This window comes from Topomyia yanbarensis, chromosome 2, assembly GCF_030247195.1.
Source record: "Topomyia yanbarensis strain Yona2022 chromosome 2, ASM3024719v1, whole genome shotgun sequence".
NCBI lineage: Eukaryota > Metazoa > Arthropoda > Insecta > Diptera > Culicidae > Topomyia > Topomyia yanbarensis.
In genome coordinates this window covers 198,305,558-198,325,349 of record NC_080671.1, presented here as the reverse complement: position 1 = coordinate 198,325,349, position 19,792 = coordinate 198,305,558, and the positions used below count along the sequence as shown (strand labels likewise).

Sequence of the window (19,792 nt, the reverse complement as noted above, 5' to 3'; positions counted from 1 at the left end):
CATTGGACTAGACAGTTGCTAATTCGTCCGATTTTGAAAATTTTGCCTCGCGAGACGGACCGAGATCCCCTAAGCTAAAAGCTGCAGTCCCATCAGCCCACTAAAAAACCTGTTAGGGTCAGGAAATACGAAAATCCTGTTTTGATCAAAATAGATGCTTCCCTTGCAGAAGCTTTTTACCTTCTGATGCTCAATACAATTTCCCCAAAATAAATTACAATATTCCAAATGTATAGAAAAGATAATCGAAGACCACTAACCAGACTAATTGCAATAACTTCAGTTCTAAGGATAATACTTATAACTGCAAGCACTCAGATGAAAGGTAATCGTCCCAATTACTAGCCTTACTTGTGACCTAAAAGTTATAGCTATTTAAAAATTTGTTGTTTATAAACATTAGCATGAAGTGGTTAATCTAAACAAATTAAGTGCAGTATAAAACCAACATACCGGCAACAGTGTTGTGTTACTTATAACAGGGGTCAAAATAATAAGAGGTTTTATTGATTGGAAAAAAATAAACCAGCTGGCGGATCATGTCCTAGCTAGGATCATTAGCGCATATTCAGGCAATCAAGTTTGTAGAAGGCCAATAGATGTCTCTGATTACATACGTAATTCCTATGCAGATCTACCATAGGACCATAGTAAACAGTAAGGGTGTGGTGTAAGGTGAGGAGGAGGGGTGAGGAACGTGATATGCTGTACTGGATTAGAGAAATTTTGTCAGTCCGTATATTCCAACCAATTTAGAGATACTCTAGTGTCTACTGGTAGGAGCTCTTATAAGAAAAGGTTTGATGTCATCTACATCAAACCTGTTAATATCCAAACTTCCGTTGTACTGAATGGAACGATTTGAAGCAAATCCAAATCGCTTTATACAAGTTTAATTTCTCAAAGTAGTTTCCGTTTTATAAATTTTTAAACCATCGAAGAAAATGGAACTGTTTGTTCCTCATGTACTACCAATCTGTGCATAACACTTAACTTATTGAACATTGGGTGAATGTGCGTATAATAGTAGCCATATTAAGACCAAATCCGGATATAGTCACAGTTGATGTTAATTCTTATATATAGGATGGTGTCACTGCGAGTATTACGCTTTTCAAGAAAATGTGTATATACGAATTCTATATCAACATCATGCTTTGTTCTTAGTATGAAATGTAAGATATGTACATGCAAATTAATAATCCTATGACAGTGTACGAACTAATTGTTTCATTTACCGTGATTACCAGCATCCGGCGGAACGTATCGATTGGAATTATTATCGTAAGGTCCCGATGAATCAACAATTTCAGCAGCGGATTCAAAAGTTACCAGCACTTGGCCATGTTCCTTATTGAAGTGGGTGCCAATTTTGTTCTTGTTGTGGTCTAGTAACCCACATGTTCTTAAATTGCGTTCCCCTTTTACTACCAGGATGCGTGACCCGTCGTATCGTGAGCAAACTTTCAGTGCTACAGTTGCGCCTTTGAGCAAATAGAATCCCCAGTATTCTAAAGTGTCGTCTGGTAGTGACATAGATTTCTTTAAGCGAATGTGTTTGCGGTTCTGAGAGATCTCTGGTTTCTGCTTCAGTTGGAACGCATTAAAACTCGTGTTCATCTGGAGTATGTGTCTTTGGCAAAAAACAGAAGAAATGCCATCTCTAATTTCAATGATATCAGATTCGGCAATAGGATATACGACGTCAGCGAAGACCGTATGTCGAAGATACAGTGGAAGTATTATTAGAGAAGCAGGTAGAACCGCTGTGAGTATACAAAATGCTACGACGCGTTTGACACCATGCATGCTTTTGGATTCTGCAATAAAATAAAACGTACATTCGTTAATTCAACTTGATACATCAATAAACGCTCAATTTACATAAGCGGATATTTAATATTCCCTTACAGCAAATTGTCAAAGTGGCAAGACCAGATTATCCGGTTTATTTCAGTTTTGTCGCACATGTTCCAGATTGGAATGATATAAAAATGATTATTTTTAGAAAATGACTTTGTATAAAAACTAGACTGATTCCTTTTATTCAGCGAACAACGCAAGTTATAGAATAACATGTAATTGCGCAACATTTGCTTTGAACTTGACTCGAGATTTAAGATACAAAGTTGCACAGAGTGAAAACCACAACACAATTTAAGCGCCTGGTTGCATTTCTCGCATGGTGCAATTTTACCCATCAGCTGATCACCGCCTGTCGTATGGCTTTTAGACATGGGATCACCGCCACTGAACTAAAGCTGCAATCTTACCTGTTTTTTGAATGAGAATTCACTTCTAACCACGGCGATATCAACAGCGACGATGAAACAATTATTGACGATTGCCTTATCATAATATTAAATTCTTTCGCTTATATGCGAGGTTTTTTTCTCTATCGCAACAATGCCAGATCTGCGTTCCAACGTGATCTATACTACTCTGAAAGCTTAATGAACATGAGAGAACAGAAGTCGTTGCCGTCGATCTGGTCACTCATCTAATTTTATTTTCACACGATGATTGACTCTTCTCTTGCATTAAACTTCACAATATAAATATAGTAAAACGTGAACGGTAGGTAGGCATTTAAAAGAAATAAACAAAATTGTAATACAAAATGCCTCTTTCTTAGGCAGTTTGCGGGTATTGGTAAACACAGAAACAAAACCATGCCTTGCATAATGCACTTTTATGCATCGATGTGCCTGGGTCTCAATGCCATATATATATACACTGAGCAAAAAGCATCTGAGAATTTCATAAGTCTCGGCATATGAACCAACCTTCTGACGATGTCATTGAACGCTTTAGAATGTCATAGGCAGGCTTATGAATTCATTGATCTTTATTCATGCACTCCATAGACGTACAAATAATGTATTTCATAAAACCGTCTTATGACTTCGCTCCAATATATGCCTTTAAGAATTTCATAAGTTTTTCTCATGAAACCCATATGAGATCTGTTATTGATTCTATAAAATTGTATTTTGTTTTTCATAAACGTCACTTTTGTGAAAAGTTCATAATTGTTTCTTATGAATTCAGTACTGGCCTGGACGGCCAACCAGGAGTTAATAGTTTCAGCACTTTTTGATTACCGCTGTTTGAAACAAAAGAAGTGAGATTTTCAGTCAAATTGCAACAATTTTACATTGTTTTTATGTTATTGAATAAATTACTGTGAGCATTAAATCTGTTTACATGGTTATGATTTTTACAGAAGATATCCGATTATTTGAAATGAAATAAGTTGTGCATATAATTAGTGTCTGACGCGTATTTTATAATTATCAAAATCATTTGAGAAGTAACAATCATTAGCATTCAGTTGTCAAGTCCAGTTTCCTAGTTGTCTTAGCCCAGTTTCCCAAGAAATATTGACGAAGCGTTGCTCATTATGTACAAATTTTAATATTTAATGAGTTTTCTCTTCAATCTTCTGAAGGGATCTATCAGAGACTAATCGAGACTACCGACTCACGAAGAAACACTCAACATTCTATGGCACGTTGTGTACTAGATTTTTTGAAGTAGCAGAGGGGGTACGGTCCCTTCAGTTTTGCCAACATTGAAGAAATAATCAAGTTATCTGCTCTTTTTTTGTTTGTTCAAGTGGGTAGTAGTACTTATTATATATGGTCGTTGCTACATGCATTTGAATTGCTTAGCAACCTTTTTTGAATGTTGTTTACCCATCAGTGCAATTTTAGCAAAAACAACCAGGTGAGGAATTGTTCGGGTTGGGGAAATACAAATAAAATGTTACTTTACAAGTTCCCAGGGAACTGTAAGTCCCAATTTCATTGGAATAGGTCTGAAAAAAAATCACGTCTGTAACGCATTTTCTTTTCCAGATTGATCGAATGCTACTCCGGTGAGCTTGAAGTCACAACCTTGCGAGGCGAGCTCATCGACGAATATGTTCAATTAATTATGAGGAATCTTGTTTTCAGGACGCTTTTGATCCATCCAGAGGGTAAATTTATAAAATTTTATTATATTCTGACAATATAATAATATAATCCAGGTTGAAAAAAATGCCATATGATCTTTATGATGGAATTGGAAAATTATCAAACGAATCGGAAGTAAATTTAAAATTTGAATGATTGTCACTCATAAAACAATGAATTATGGAACTATAGATGATATCAATGTTGATAATGTTAGCCAGTTCAATCAAATATTCAAGGCTTCAAGAATAATAAAATTTGAAACTGAGTTGAACAACTCGAGACAAAAGCAATGCTTTTTAATGAGATATATCCCGTTATACAAATATTTAATTGCAGTATTGTTATTGGTGTAATGAATAAAAAGAAGATGTATGTCAAACAAAATAAATGTCATGTATTTGTAGAAAAATGTGCACCCGTGCTTTCACGCTCTGGAATAAATTCTAATATACATATTTCTCCATCAAACATCGAGGATTAGCAATGATGAGCCTAGAATCGTATGTTGCTGGCGTAACACATAAAACAAAACAACTTCCTTCTAGCTTCCTAATATATTATCACAAGGTTGTCTCATAATTTCGAGCAAGGTTCAGTTTGAAATTTCGTCTTCCACTTGTTGTTTACAGCACAGTTATCTACTATGGGACCTAGAGTGGTATATATATATATCACAATGTAATTAATATTCGTAATTGTAAGAGTGCACAATGTGACATTGTTGTTCTATATTTAAAGAACCATGCTAATGGAACTTCTCACGTGCCTGTCGGTTTTATCAACTGTTCGCTACATAGAAATATCTGACAAATTTAGTTAAAAATGTCACTATTGTATGGAGTACAAATAGTTGTCTAACCCGCACTGATTAAAGTACTACTTTTCGCCCTGGTGCCTCTAGGATAGAAAATGCCACGGCACCTTTAGGGTCATCGATGAAATAAAGTTCGGGGGCTCCAAATATTTAGATTTAATCCTTTTTAAGATTTACACTCTATCAAAGGTCGAAATCTGGAAAATACACATTCCTCAGCTCTATCCGTCTGCTAAAATAATTGATTGTCATAAAAAATTTTCTCTTTAGAATCGTCGTCAGCAAATAAACACTCAATGATTAAAAGCCAGAAAAGCAAGGCATGCTTGATTATCGAGGCGTTTTCTGTTTGACATTTCGAGGGACTTCTAGTACTACATGAACTAGTACCTCTTGAGCCATGAAAAACTCGCGAGTCCGCCGTCTCAATTAGTCTCTGGATCTATACTTGGCGGTTAATTTGTCCCGAATTGAGTTCTACAAGATGACCACACAAATGAACTCATGAGGAATGACGTTCATGTTTGACAATTCTCAGTGATTTGTTTACTTTGGCAGTTGCGTGAGTTGGAGTGCAACGGGTGCCCATATGTTACATTCAAACTCACATAACTCCCATGTAAACCAACCACCGAGAATTGTTAAACGAAGTTCATCCGGCTCATTTTGTGGGGTTATGTCGGTTGGAGTAAAACCTCTTAAGGTTGATTTTTACTGTTGATTTTTTGTCTACTAAAAATGCTCGAGAAATGTCAGCCATGTTCTTTTCCTTATATAAATGCACAATAATATCCATAAATAAAAAAATTATGGCATTCATTCGAACATTGTAATGAATTTCATAAGACTGTTCTATGGAAATCGTTATTTCTACTATGTTTTCTACCTATAGATGTCAGCAATTTTCATAAATGGGCACCTATGGCATTCATTCGGACATTTTCATAAATTTCATAAGACTGTCTTTTGAAAATAATAAGAGATAGATTTGGAAAATTTCCCCTCCAAATCATAAGACAGATTTATAAAATCCATTTAAAATCCTTATGTCTGAAAGTCATAAGACGTTTTTATGGAAATTCAATGTAAATTTTGCTCGGTGTACACCCAGCAAAATTTACATTGAATTTCCATAAAAACGTCTTATGACTTTCAGACATAAGGATTTTTAATGGATTTTATAAATCTGTCTTATGATTTGGAGGGGAAATTTTCCAAATCCATCACTTATTATTTTCATAAGACAGTCTTATGAAATTTATGAAAATGTCCGAATGAACGCCATAGGTGCCCATTTATGAAAATTGCTGACATTTATAAGTAGAAAACATAGTAGAAATAATGATTTCCATAGAACAGTCTTATGAAATTCATTACAATGTTCGAATGAATGCCATAAGTTTTTTTTTTATTTATGGATATTATTGTGCATTTATATAAAAAAGAACATGGCTAACATTTCTCGAGCATTTTTAGTAGACAAAAAAACAAAAGTAAAAATCAACCTTGAGAGGATATTAGGTTTTACACCAACCGACATAACCCCACAAAATGAGCCGGATGAACTTCGTTTAACAATTCTCGGTGGTTTTTTTACATGGGAGTTACGTGAGTTTGAATGTAGCAGATGGGCACCCGTTGCACTCCAACTCACGCAACTGACAAAGTAAACAAATCACTGAGAATTGTCAAATATGAACGTCATTCCTCATGAGTTCATTCGTGTGGTCATCTTGTAGAACTCAATTCGGGACAAGTTAACCGCCAAGTATAGATCCCTTAGGAAGATTGAAGAGAAAACTCTCATTAAATATTAAAATTTGTACATAATGAGCAACGCTTCGTCAATATTTCTTGGGAAACTGGGCTTAGACAACTGGGAAACTGGACTTGACAACTGAATGATAATGATTGTTACTTCTCCAATGATTTTGATAATTATAAAATACACGTCAGACACTAATTATATGCTCAACTTATTTCATTTCAAATAATCGGATATCTTCTGTAAAAATCATAACCATGTAAACAGATTTAATGCTCACAGTAATTTATTCAATAACATAAAAACAATTTAAAATTGTTGCAATTTGACTGAAAATCTCACTTCTTTTGTTCCAAACAGCGTTAATCAAAAAGTGCTGAAACTATTAACTCCTGGTTTGCCGTCCAGGCCAGTACTGAATTCATAAGAAACAATTATGAACTTTTCACAAAAGTGACGTTTATGAAAAACAAAATACAATTTTATAGAATCAATAATAGATCTCATATGGGTTTCATGAGAAAAACTTATGAAATTCTTAAAGGCATATATTGGAGCGAAGTCATAAGACTGTTTTATGAAATACATTATTTGTACGTCTATGGAGTGCATGAATAAAGATCAATGAATTCATAAGCCTGCCTATGACATTCTAAAGTGTTCAATGACATCGTCATAAGGTTGGTTCATATGCCGAGACTTATGAAATTCTCAGATGCTTTTTGCTCAGTGTAGGTGTATCAAAAACACCCGATCAAAAAAAATGCGGACGAACATGGTCAGGCCAAAGAGAATAGGGAAAGAGACGAATAGTGTGAAGCCAAAAATACCTTATTGAGCAGACCAATCGTGCAATGTAAATAAACATTACTCATGCCTGAGTTGGAGGAGATAAGTATTGTACTTCTATCAAAAAAGAAATTTGAATTTTCATCAGAATTTAGTTCAATCGTGATTGTAAGGTGCATTCTAGAGTATATGTATGAGTAAAAATAAGCTTTAGAATTATTTCATCTCTTTGTTTCGAAATGCACATCATTTGATAAACAAATCCATCGATCGACATACGGTTTGTTTTCAAAATATAATAGGAGTCATTTAAAGTGCTGCCTATAGAAGCGGTTGCCAAAATTCTAGTGTTGAAATCATCATAAAGGGCGTGTTGCCGTTTTGACTGATTTTCACTCTTCGTCTCTTTCCCTATTCTCTTTGGGTCAGGCGATTGTAACAGTTTGACGTTTCACTGAACTTGTCTGTGCAAATTGCCCCTGGGAACAAATGCTATTTGAGAATGCGATTTAAAGGCAATTTCAACACTTAAACAAATTTTCTGGCGGCTGAAAAGGACTTGGTTGTTCTTGCGCTAGTATTTTGTTTGTCTAGTGCATTTCATTTACCCAACTAATGTGGGAAATAGTATTTTGTTTGTCTAGTGCACTTCATTTAGCCAACTAATGTGGGAAATTGTGGAATCGTGTGTAAATATAGTGGAACAAGATCTCTGACCTAAAATCTTAATAAAAGTCAGATTGTGGTAAATTTTGGTGTGCAATACCAATTTCACCATTGATTTTTTTTATTTCGATTATAGAGGTTTTAACCTTAAGGTCATTCGCCTCTTCGGGTTAGAAAAATCTCTTATGAAAAATTTCTAACCCTATGTGCGGGGTCGGGACTCGAACTCAGGTGCGCTGCGTACAAGGCAATCGATTTACCAACTACGCTACGCCCATCCCCCTTCACCATTGATTCTTTCTATCCAGCTTTTCACGTGCCATAATGGCGGTCCAAATTGTTCAGTTCGTAATACGTTTAATGGCCCTTTTTGACAATAATCGTTTACGTCAAACCGCCCAGTGAGATTAAGTCATCCTACGTTAGTCCAATGCGTTGGATGTTTATTCAATGAACGCCCGACATCTTCAACTGGGCGTTGCTGTCAAGCTGGCGTAAACGATTATTGTCAAAAAAAGGATTTAAACGTATTACGAACTGAACAAATTAGGCCGCCATTATGGTACGTAAAAAGCTGGATAGTTTGGTTATGATTACCTAGTGTAGTGATAAGTTTATGTGAGTAGATAATGAATCCAAAAATAAGTATTTATTTGCCATTTATACAGATTTATCTGTATTATACAGATTTTTAAGCACAGGTACAGACTTGATTCAGAATACAGATTTAATACAGATTTTCAATACACAATGTGATACTGTGCTTATAGAGCGTCTATGAATGTATGCGTGAAGCTCGAGAAGGTTCACCCTATACTCTTAAGAGAGCAGGGTTACCACATATACAGATTATTCTGTATTTTACAGATTTTTCTCGATAATTTACGACCAAGATTCTGTATGTACAGATTACAGATTTTTGGCTAAAATACAGATTTTACAGATTTTCAGTGTAGATATGTAGTACCCAGCCTATCAGAAGTTCGGATAACACTTAAAAGGCACCCCATATAGTTCAGATCTTAAGAAACTACTAAGCCGTGGAACAAAAGTGCCAAATTTTGATATCATTTGTTCTTCAGATAAAGATTAACTAATTTTTCATTGTCAAAATATTATTTTTTGGGAAGCTTCTAGTTAATTTTCGAATACAGATTTTCGATAAAGAATTTTTCTCCCGTGATGCAGATTTCCAGATTTTTTCTCGAAAAAAATACAGATTTCAATGTGGCAACCCTGTAAGAGAGGCGACAGTCAGTCTTACTCGGTTCGTCATCGTGCATAGTGCGTTGTGCGTATGCTACTGTGTCACTCAGTAGCATCCGAGGTTAGTTACCACAAGATGGCGACGAGGATGATCAATCCGATATAGTGCAGTGTCGAAAATATTTTTTTCTATAGAAGGTATCAAATTTTATTGCGTGATTTACCTCATCTCATAAGGCGGAGAATAATCAGGTAATAATATAAAGAGTGGATAAGTGTTATCAAGGCAGAATCTGGATAAAGCATGGATTGGACATGAAAGTTGACGTGATTTAAAATAAAAAAAAATTTGTGCCGTAGAATAATAATAATGCATAGCTTATAAAAAAAGGAAAAGAGAGGTGCGCATAGTTGGCAGAATTGTTCACAAAGTGAATGCAATTATTGAATTGATTCGAAAATCAAATGACGCCGTGTCGGCCATGTTGAAATAGAAGCGAATGGCCTTCGTTTTAGCAGTGATCGTAGTGCAGATGTATTGAGTCGGAGAAATGGTGTGATATTCAAACAGAGATCCGCTCTTCTGGTGCTTCGATGAATGTATAGGACGCCGACTACGTGATGATGGTCGTGTATGAAATGGAGCAACTCTGTCTTAGTGGCTGTGGTGTGCCTCCTGTGTTGCGGAATATTTCTAACATTAGCCAATGTACATGGTGCGAGTGAAGACAAATAGTGGACAGTGTGTTGAAGCGAAAGCGCCGCCAGTTGGTGGTGGGGGATCTGTTATGCTGGATATGGATATTTCACCAGCGAGAGAGTAATGTTAGAAAATATCAGCCCGCACGTCCAAGGTATGTAGAATTAAGAAAAATAAACTGATATAAGAAAATGAGCACTATGTAGGGACAAAACAGACTACGTATGTGTTTGTGGGCTGATCCAACTTCAACTGGGAGAGTGAGAAGAAAAGCCATGGGTATGTTGTGCCAAAAGTTCATTATCGCATAACGGTGATCAAGTTTGTATTCGTGTCAAATGATACTGAAACCACCCGAACCGTGTGAAATAAAAACGAGATGAAATGTGCTATACAAAAAAAGAGGTAGTTGCAACTCAAGTGAGTTGAAGTTACGTTTGGGAAATTCTTATAAGAATATTTTGACGTTGCGTAAATCGAATTGAAAATGTTTAGCGCTCTTGGATGATGTGTATTGAGATATCTGACGTTTAAAATACGCACACTGAGATCTCGCATTTTTATACTACCGCCCTCCCCTTAAGCCAGCAAGCGGTTTGTTTTCCTCCCAATTCGCAATGCAAATGATTTGTTTTCCTCCCAACTTAAACGTCAAAACGGCACAATACCAATGCAGCTGGATAAGTCTATGGTAATTGATGAAGAGTGTGCTCTTGGATGATGCGAAAAACAGCGTGCATTTTCGAAAGATCTAATTGAAGTAAACATTACCGAGATTCATGTGTGATTCTAATATGGAATCTCGTGAGGCAATATACATGTTTTACCGCTCTTGGATGTTGCGGACAGAAATAGATTGTTGGAATGAAATTCTGTGATCAATTTGTTTTGTAAGATTCTGCCATGTGACACGATTTATTTCTTGAAACAAAAATGCAAGATAATGAAGTATGTTTATACAAATGTTAACAGTTACCGTCAACATGGACGACCTCAACCAAACAGAGAGAGAGATACCGCGAATGGTACTAACGCGTCTATAATCCAACAGCATTTATCATTATTCAGCCCGGCTTCGTACAACCTTCCCCATTTCAAATATAAACATCTGCCACAATCAGAAATACGTAATGCGTGGGGTTCGTGGATTCGATGGTTTGAAACCGTCATGGCAGCTTCGAATATTATGGATGGCTCTACTCGCAAAATGCAATTGCTTGCTATGGGTGGCCTAGAATTACAAAGTGCTTTTTATGGGATCACTGGTTGCGATGAAGAAGAGGATCCGATGATCGATCCATATCTTTCTACGAAAAATAAATTGTCAGAATATTTCTCACCGAAGCACCACGATAGCTTCGAACGATTTCTTTTTTGGTCAATGACACCCAGTGAAAGTGAATCCATCGAAAAATTTACTCTCAGGGTACAACAGAGGGCCGAAAAATGTTCTTTCATTAGAACGGAAACCGAAAGCAGTCATATAGCGGTGATTGATCAAATAATTCAATATGCATCCGAAGACCTACGCCAAAAACTACTTGAAAAAGAACATCTAACCCTCGATGAAGCAATAAAAATAATTAATGCATATCAATCGGCAAGATATCAGTCATCGAAGATGAACCCAAAACCAAATGGAGGTTCAAGCAATCGCCCTTACGAGCAAATCAATAGCAGTGTCAATCGACTTTACGAAAACACGGTGCTTGCGTTGCGGGTATAGTAGACATCGTGAAGCAGACCATTGTCCGGCTTTAAACAAGATGTGTCTTCGCTGCAGAAATGTTGGTCATTTCCAATCTGTTTGCAAAACTAAGAACTCGTCCAGCACGGTAAGCAATTTTGTTTAATTGGTTGAGGTTATATATGTTTTCATATTCTTGAACATTTATTAGGGAACATTTGATCGAAAACGGAAAGCGCTTATCGTCAACAATCAAGGTCCTTCTCGTCCCACAAAATATTCCCGTCCCTCGTTTCGACCGGTTTATAGAATCGATGATGATGAAGAACCAAATTATGAAGAATTTTCGGTATATAATGTGGGAGAGTCTGATGATTTGATAACGTGTTGTATAATCGATGACACGACATGGGAGATCATGAAGCTGCAAGATGTACAAATACGGAACCAAAGATTCGATCATGGTAAACAGTTTTTGGCATATGGTCGGGTTCCCCTAAAACTAGTTACGGTTTTTGACGCAGAACTGGAAATAAACGACGGAGGAATACTACTGAAAACCAGTGCCTCCTTCTATGTGATTGAGAAAGGTCAGCAACCCTTGTTGGGAAAAATAACCGCACAGCTTGGTTTACCTAGTTCGAAAAAGGCCTTGGTCTGTAGAGTCGAAACAATAAAAGATCCTTTTCCCAAAATGAAGGGGATAACACTAAGTTTGCCAATTGACAGATCGGTTGCCCCAGTCATCCAACCACTTCGCCGATGCCCTATCCCACTCCTGAAACAAGTTGAGGCCAAACTGAACGAACTATTGCAGTTAGATATAATCGAAAGAGTCACACAACCTACGTCTTGGGTCTCCCCGCTGGTTCCAATTTTGAAGGACAACGGCGAACTACGACTGTGTATAGATATGCGAAGAGCAAATCAGGCCATCCAAAGACTCAATCACCCCTTACCAGTATTTGACGACATGCTACCAAGGTTTCGAAATGCCAAATTGTTCACGACGTTGGACATAAAACAAGCGTTTCACCAGGTCGAACTGTCGGAAGAATGCCGCGATGTGACTACATTCATTACGAATTGGGGATTGTGCCGTTATAAACGACTTCTCTTTGGGGTGAATCGCGCTCCGGAACTTTTCCAAAATCTTATGGAAAGCATTCTCGCGGAATGTAAAAACACAGCTGTTTTTATCGACGACATAATGATTTTCGGATCCACTGAGGAAGAACACGACATGGCAGTAAAACATACGTTGGGTGTTTTGAATCGTTGTGGCGTTTTATTGAACATTCACAAATGTAAATTCAGGCAATCAGAGATATCGTTCTTGGGTCACATGCTTTCCCCAGACGGAGTGGCACCAGCTGAAAAAAAAAAGTCAGATCGATTAGACAGTTCAGAGCACCGCAATCGGAAGAGGAGTTAAGAAGCTTTCTCGGTTTAGTAACCAATGTGTCACGATTTATCCCGAATCTCGCAACTGTGAATTATCCTCTGCGAGAATTGCTTAAAATGGCAGCTCCGTTTGATTGGAAACCGGAGCACCAGGAATCATTTGATAGACTCAAACATATGATAGGATCCATTGATCACCTGGGGTATTATGATCCCAAAGATCGCACTCTACTAATTACAGATGCGTCTGGAGTCGGCTTGGGCGCTGTTTTAGCACAGTTTAAAAATAATCATCCCAGAGTTATCGGATACGCCTCAAAAAGTCTCTCTGAAACTGAGAAAAAGTACCCTCCTATCGAGAAGGAAGCTCTTGGAATTGTTTGGGGGTAGAGCGTTTCAGAATCTATCTGTTAGGAATACATTTTGAACTAGAGACAGATCATAGGCCTTTAGAAACATTGTTCACGGCAACATCGCGACCTACTGCAAGAATCGAACGGTGGATGCTAAGGATTCAAGTATTCAAGTTTAGAGTTGTTTATCGTAAAGGTTCAGCTAACTTAGCTGACACTTTATCTAGACTCGGAGCACACATTCAAGATACTCAGTGGACGGAGGAATGTGAAGTATTTATTCGACGTGTTTCAGTAGAATCGTTGTCGACGCTGGTAACTGATGCGAATCAAAAAGATTTTGATCCCGAAACCGAAATTGTCATTCGGACCATCCAAGAATGCGCCGCCATTGATATCGAGGAAGTTATCCAGGCTACCGCTTCTGATCGAGAGATGCAGCAGTTGAGAGAATGCATCGTAGCCGACAACTGGAATAATGAATCTTTGAAGCAATACATTCCATTCCGTCATCAGTATACATATGTGAACTCGCTCATCCTTCGAGGATCCAAACTCGTCATACCAAAAAGCTTGCGTTTAAGGATGCTCTATTTAGCTCACGAAGGACACCCGGGACAGTCCTTAATGAAACGACGTCTGCGTGAAAGGTGCTGGTGGCCCGGTATCGATCAAGCAGCAGTAGACACGTGTGAGGCCTGCGAAGGATGTCGTTTGGTTCAGCTCCCCGATCCGTCCGAGCCAATGATTCGACGACAACTACCCGATCGCCCATGGGTTGATATAGCGATAGATTTACTCGGACCGATGCCATCTACTGAATATGTTTTGGTGGTTATCGACTATTACAGTCGGTACATGGAATTAGAAGTGATGAGTAAAATTACCGCAGCAGGGACAATAAAACGATTAAAACGCATTTTCCGCCACTGGGGGCCACCTAAAACGATCACGCTAGACAATGCTAAGCAGTTCGTATCTTGCGAATTTGAAGAGTTTTGCAAAAAGAATGGCATTTACCTAAATCACACGACACCCTACTGGCCTCAGGCGAATGGGGAGGTTGAACGCCAGAACAGATCGTTACTGAATGAAAATTGCGAACGCTTTGTATGATGACTGGAAAGTTGAGCTTAATAGTTATTTAGATCTGTACAACAACACTCCCCATACAGTCACTGGTAAGGCCCCTAGTGAGCTTTTGCAAAACCGGAAGCTACGTACCAAATTACCTTGTGTTGAAGATCTTCAGACAATTCCTCCTAGTACCGATTTTAGAGATCAGGACCAAGAAAAAAAGTATGTTGGGAAACAATCGGAGGATGTGAAGCGTAGATCGAAACCGAGTACTATCTCGGTTGGCGACACAGTCCTCATGAAGAATCTCTGTCCGACGAACAAGCTTTCCACCAACTTCCATAAGGAGAAGTTCACAGTTGTGGACAGGCAAGGTTCGAACATAACCGTTCAATCTCAGGAAACCGGAAAAACATACGATCGCAACACATCGCATCTGAAAACTATTGTTGATCCTACACCCGCTGACCTTGGTGACCATACTGTAGATTTAGATATCCGTTCAACACCAGCATCTGGCGATTCAATTGGGGATGGCGATCCAGTGGAGAGTACTGCGGTACCAGATGTAGCTCCAGATAGCAGCAAACTGTTACTACAGACGTCAAAACTACGACGTTCAAAGCGGACACCCAAACTCAAGGAAATATACAGCCCATGAAGCTAAGTATCTTTGCTAATTTTCTATTATACTAATGTACTAACATATGAAAAGAATGTTATCGTTCATACCATAAAATAAATGATTCGAAGGAAAAGGGGATGTGATACTGTGCTTATAGAGCGTCTATGAATGTATGCGTGAAGCTCGAGAGGGTTCACCCTATACTCTTAAGAGAGGCGACAGTCAGTCTTACTCGGTTCGTCATCGTGCATAGTGCGTTGTGCGTGTCGCTCAGTAGCATCCGAGGTTAGTTACCACACACAATACAGATTAACAGATTTTAAGAATTTTCAATAGACCTTTCTTGTCCGACCTAACCCCTATTTTTCTTATTTTTGATCGAAAGATATCATATTTTTAAGACCATTCACGGTAAAATGAGATTTTTGGGACCTTCCCTGATTTTTTAATGATTTTTTGAAAATTGAAAATTGCAAGAATGTTGAGTAATATTTTCACCAAATCAAGAATGGTGAGACTCGAAATACCTGTTTCGGCAGCACTGTTTTGCAATTTCAGTTTGCTTTATCGGCAACACTGCAAATGAAGTGGCGAATCGCGATACTAAGTTCATTACTTTACGGTGACGTCACAAATGAACTCAAGAGTGTATCTTTGACAGTTTGCTATAGAACATTGCATGAAAATGTATAACCTCACATTTCTGACAGTTCAGAGAGTAAACAATACATGGACTCAGAAAATTTTTGATTTCACCCAGAACAAAGCTTGGTTCGAATTGCTTTTATATTCTAAGACCATGTAAACAAGCTCGCTAAACTGTCAATCTTGCAATGTCCCATTACTATTATAAGGTCTTGAAAAAATTATTTAAATCTGTAAAACTAACTCGATGCGGTAATGCCCCCCAAGAAAATATTCCATCGCACCATCTATATTTACGTGAGTGGAAAATTCGTGTTATACATATTTCGACGTAAACCTAATGGGTTAGGTGCCATCATTGCAGGTGCCCAGTAAGGGTAATGTAACACTACGAATCAGTAGTAGCCGATTACATCGAGGAAGCACTCATCCAGCAAAAACTATCCAACGGATTCGTTCCGGAAAGCGTTGGATCGCGTTCTGATTGAAAGATTCCACGTTTTGGTAGTTGCACCCTAGTACCGAATTACGATTCCAACACGGTATTCCCACCGGTATCATAATCGAATTTGGTACCAGATTGTAAATCTTTGAAAAATAACTTAGGACTCGAGGTTTTGCTTACGTGACACGGCGACCAACTTAACATGCTGAACTACTTGCTCTGGCTATAGTGTTCGACATTTTGAAATTCGTGCTATGCGATAAGCACGAGTTTGATAAGGGACGTTTTAACAAACTGCTTCAACGGCTCAAATTAGTGAAACAAGATGAAACCAAGAAAAAGTTTTTAATTTTATGTAATTGAATAATTTCATAATCCCAATGAAATCTATTGGTTTGAATATTAATCCGGTAAAGGAATCTTCCTTTCAACAAAGAATCACACCAAATTCCCAAGGAAGATATTAACTAAGACATTGAAACGTAACCGTATAGCTTCTAATCTAATTTTGCTCAGTATTAACATTAGTCTGTATAATTCATCCATGGAACTATAAAAAATCGACTAATTCATCAACGCGGCGCTGCTGACGGAATCAGACTGTTTAATTCAAAGATAGGGATGTGATGTAGAGGGTACAGCATTTTTCAAGAACTTTTTTTTTAAATTGCTCCATGCAAATGCACCGTATGCGACAAAGATTTTATCCACAACATTTTAGCCTATCTGCAAACGTTCATACGGGTGACTGTCGTCACTAGTGTCAAGTGTTTCTTTGCTAACGATTTAGATATTTTCAGACGGAATATACTAGTAGCCTATCATAGACAGGAATATATCAAGCAGAATGATGGGAAACAGGCAGAATTTGTTATATCAACCATAATTTCACCAGGACTTCGGGAATTCGAGATATGTGAGCAGCGTTTCTCCCGAAGAAATAACTTTTTCGGATCTATTTGTGATATCTGCTCAAATGTATTCACTAGAAGCGGGTGCAGCAAATGTATTTAGAAATAGAAATGTACCGTGAGCGGCGACAAAATCCCTCAACGCTACCCCACCGATCACATGCGGATAAATAGGATAAGCGATCGTTTAAATGCGCGTGGGCCAAAAATTTGCACAGACAGCGATATGCTCCTATATATACGACAAGTGAACCTAAATGTGATGAGATTAGATTGAATATTTTTCTACGAAAGTTATCTTCGACTAACCAGGCTTTCCAGTCACGAGAAGGGACCGCGTCAGCATCACATGCGATGAATATGCATAACTGACGGTCATGGTGTTGAGCGGCTGACCCTGAAATCTATCCCAGACCCGTATTCGTTCGTCCAGTCCGACCGATATTGCGTAACTCGGGGAACAGGCAAGTGCGACGATTGAGTCGTCATGGGCTTCAATTTTGTACATACAGGCACCTATAGATAACCAATTAATTTAATTATGTAGATTTAGGCCATACCGTAAATTTGGCTGACATACCCCGTATCAAGTCCCACACACATAGCACACCATCCTGGTAACCAGATGCGCCCATATCGGCCTGCCACTGGCCTATGAAAATACATGTGATAGGACCGCAATGGCCGTTTAGGGTGAACTGCAATAGGTGGCTATCGAGCCGGAACTATTATAAGGTCTTGAAAAAAATATTTAAATCTGTAAAACTAACTCGATGCGGTAATGCCCCCAAGAAAACATTCCATCGCACCATCTATATTTACGTGAGTGGAAAATTCGAATTATACATATTTCGACGTAAACCTATCGCTATCGAGCCGGAACACTTTAACAGTGTGGCCCTGGCTGCCAGTCATGACTGTACCGCCCGCCACTTCCAAACATGTCGACGGTGACCCTGCTGTGAAACTCCATGATACTCCTCGGATACGTGATGTTGAGCTGGCAACGCTGTGGACGGATTTGAGCCGGCGGATAGCGGAAATAAACTAATGCTTCCTGCCGAACCGGTGCGTTCGTGGGCTAAAAAAGAATAAGAATTAAGGCACTTGATGAAATACTCATTACAGACTGAAAATTAAATGACTTAGAATATGCAGTATTTAAAAGAAGTAAAATCTTTCTGTTCTGCGCCCTAGGTGAGCTAAAAAAATTGCTTGAAACATAGAACTTACTTCGCCCATATGCAGACGTAAATCCCCAATCGATCTGACAACCTTGCGTGTACGTTTCCAGTCTCAGAAAATCGATTCTTCCACTCAACCGTGCGACTATCACTTTGTCACCGGCGAGCTTTATGTTAGTTACCCCATTGTTGTGGGTGTTTTCGGCTTCATATATACCCTGCAATGAAACGTCCGTCAATAGTTGTAATAAAAAACAAATGACTCCAAACAATTTACTATAAAGTTACCAGTCGTTCCCTTCCAGAACTCCAACCGCCTGAGAACATTCGCTAGCGCTCATCTGCTCCCGGGGTGGGATGAAGCCGTATGATTGGACTTACTCTCCACCGCTGCTACATCATAGCCCTTGGTCGAATTATTCCACAAAAACCGAATTTGCAGATCCGCACAAATACAAACCTTTTAGGCATACACGATTATCATTTGTGAAATGTTTCTCACACTGGACGGTAACACGAAACCATTCTGGGTTAATATTTTCCTGCATCTCATTCTGATGATTGTGCCTGGTGAAGTTAAACTGTAGTTTTTTCTTCAGCTTGAAAGCAAAACTGGTCGGCGAACTCTCAGGAAACGGGAGACAGCTGATGTTTTTGGATTCCTTGGCAGGATGAAATACATCACGGCTCACAGAAAGTATATGTAAGCCGTGGAAATACATTATCAGATAGGTAGAGAAAACAGGAAAAAACAAAAAAGATGTCATCGATGTTTGAAGAGCACTTTTCACTTTAAAGCAGCGTTGTCAGATGGTTTTGTATAATAGGTTTGTTCTAGTACACAGAAGCTGCTCCGGAGCAAACAGAAGCAAAAAAAAACTTGCTTTTTACTCCAGTTTGCTAACGGAAGAAGAAAAAAGCGAACATAGGAACGATTTTCTCTCTGTTTGCTTCGGAGTACTTCCACTTTCTACTGGTACTGGAACAAATCTAATATCGGAATAGTTCTAAATAAAAATAAGGTATACATCGGTGTGAAGATGTATGCTAACCAAAAGTTACCTGCAACTGCAAATTATTGGTTTTAAATTATAAATCATTCTAATGTTATGTAATCAAATCTACTGAGCTCAATCGATTTCAGAATCGGTTGTTGAGCTTCATTTGAAGTTTTGATAGTAACCTGGCAGATTGCTGAATCAATTTCCGGATGATTTGATGTGGAAAGGTGAATACATTTTCTAAAAAGGCCCATACGTAATATTAATTGATCTTATTATATGAAAATCGTTATTTTATGGTAAGAAAAAAAAATCGGTATTTTTAGTAACTTTATTGGCATTGAAATTAAAAATCGGTTTAAATATCGATAAATCGGTATATTCTTCAACACTGTTTTGGGGTTCATCTACGTCAAAACAAAGTTTTTGACAAATTCGAATGAACTCTTGGAGTTCATACCCAGTAAACGAAACGGCGAATAGCCACATTAAAATAGATGCCGGCGAGCGGTAGGCTATTGGAACTTTGTTATAGGCTACCCGCCGTAACTTTATTTC

General features: G+C 38.1%; 1 protein-coding gene and 1 long non-coding RNA gene across 4 annotated transcripts in view; both read right to left on the bottom strand.

Annotated features, from left to right (window-relative positions):
- LOC131682624 (uncharacterized) overlaps window positions 1-19,792 on the bottom strand; it is a 70,535-nt gene that overhangs the window by 23,520 nt on the left and 27,223 nt on the right. The window contains exons 1-2 of one of the 3 annotated variants that reach the window (XM_058964264.1): window positions 2,274-2,686; window positions 1,239-1,820 (exon numbers count right to left, since the gene is read on the bottom strand). In XM_058964264.1, coding sequence (XP_058820247.1) covers window positions 1,239-1,809 — 571 coding nt within the window. In that variant the 5' untranslated portion in view covers window positions 1,810-1,820; window positions 2,274-2,686. Of the gene's footprint in view, window positions 1-1,238; window positions 1,821-1,911; window positions 2,063-2,273; window positions 2,687-19,792 lie in introns of those variants that run through there. The other 2 variants (XM_058964265.1, XM_058964263.1) reach the window with 2 other exon arrangements.
- On the bottom strand, window positions 17,364-18,539 carry LOC131682634 (uncharacterized). The gene is made up of 3 exons (XR_009304113.1): window positions 18,283-18,539; window positions 17,630-18,130; window positions 17,364-17,565 (listed from the first exon to the last, which is right to left on the bottom strand). It is a non-coding gene; the product is annotated as an uncharacterized LOC131682634 (long non-coding RNA).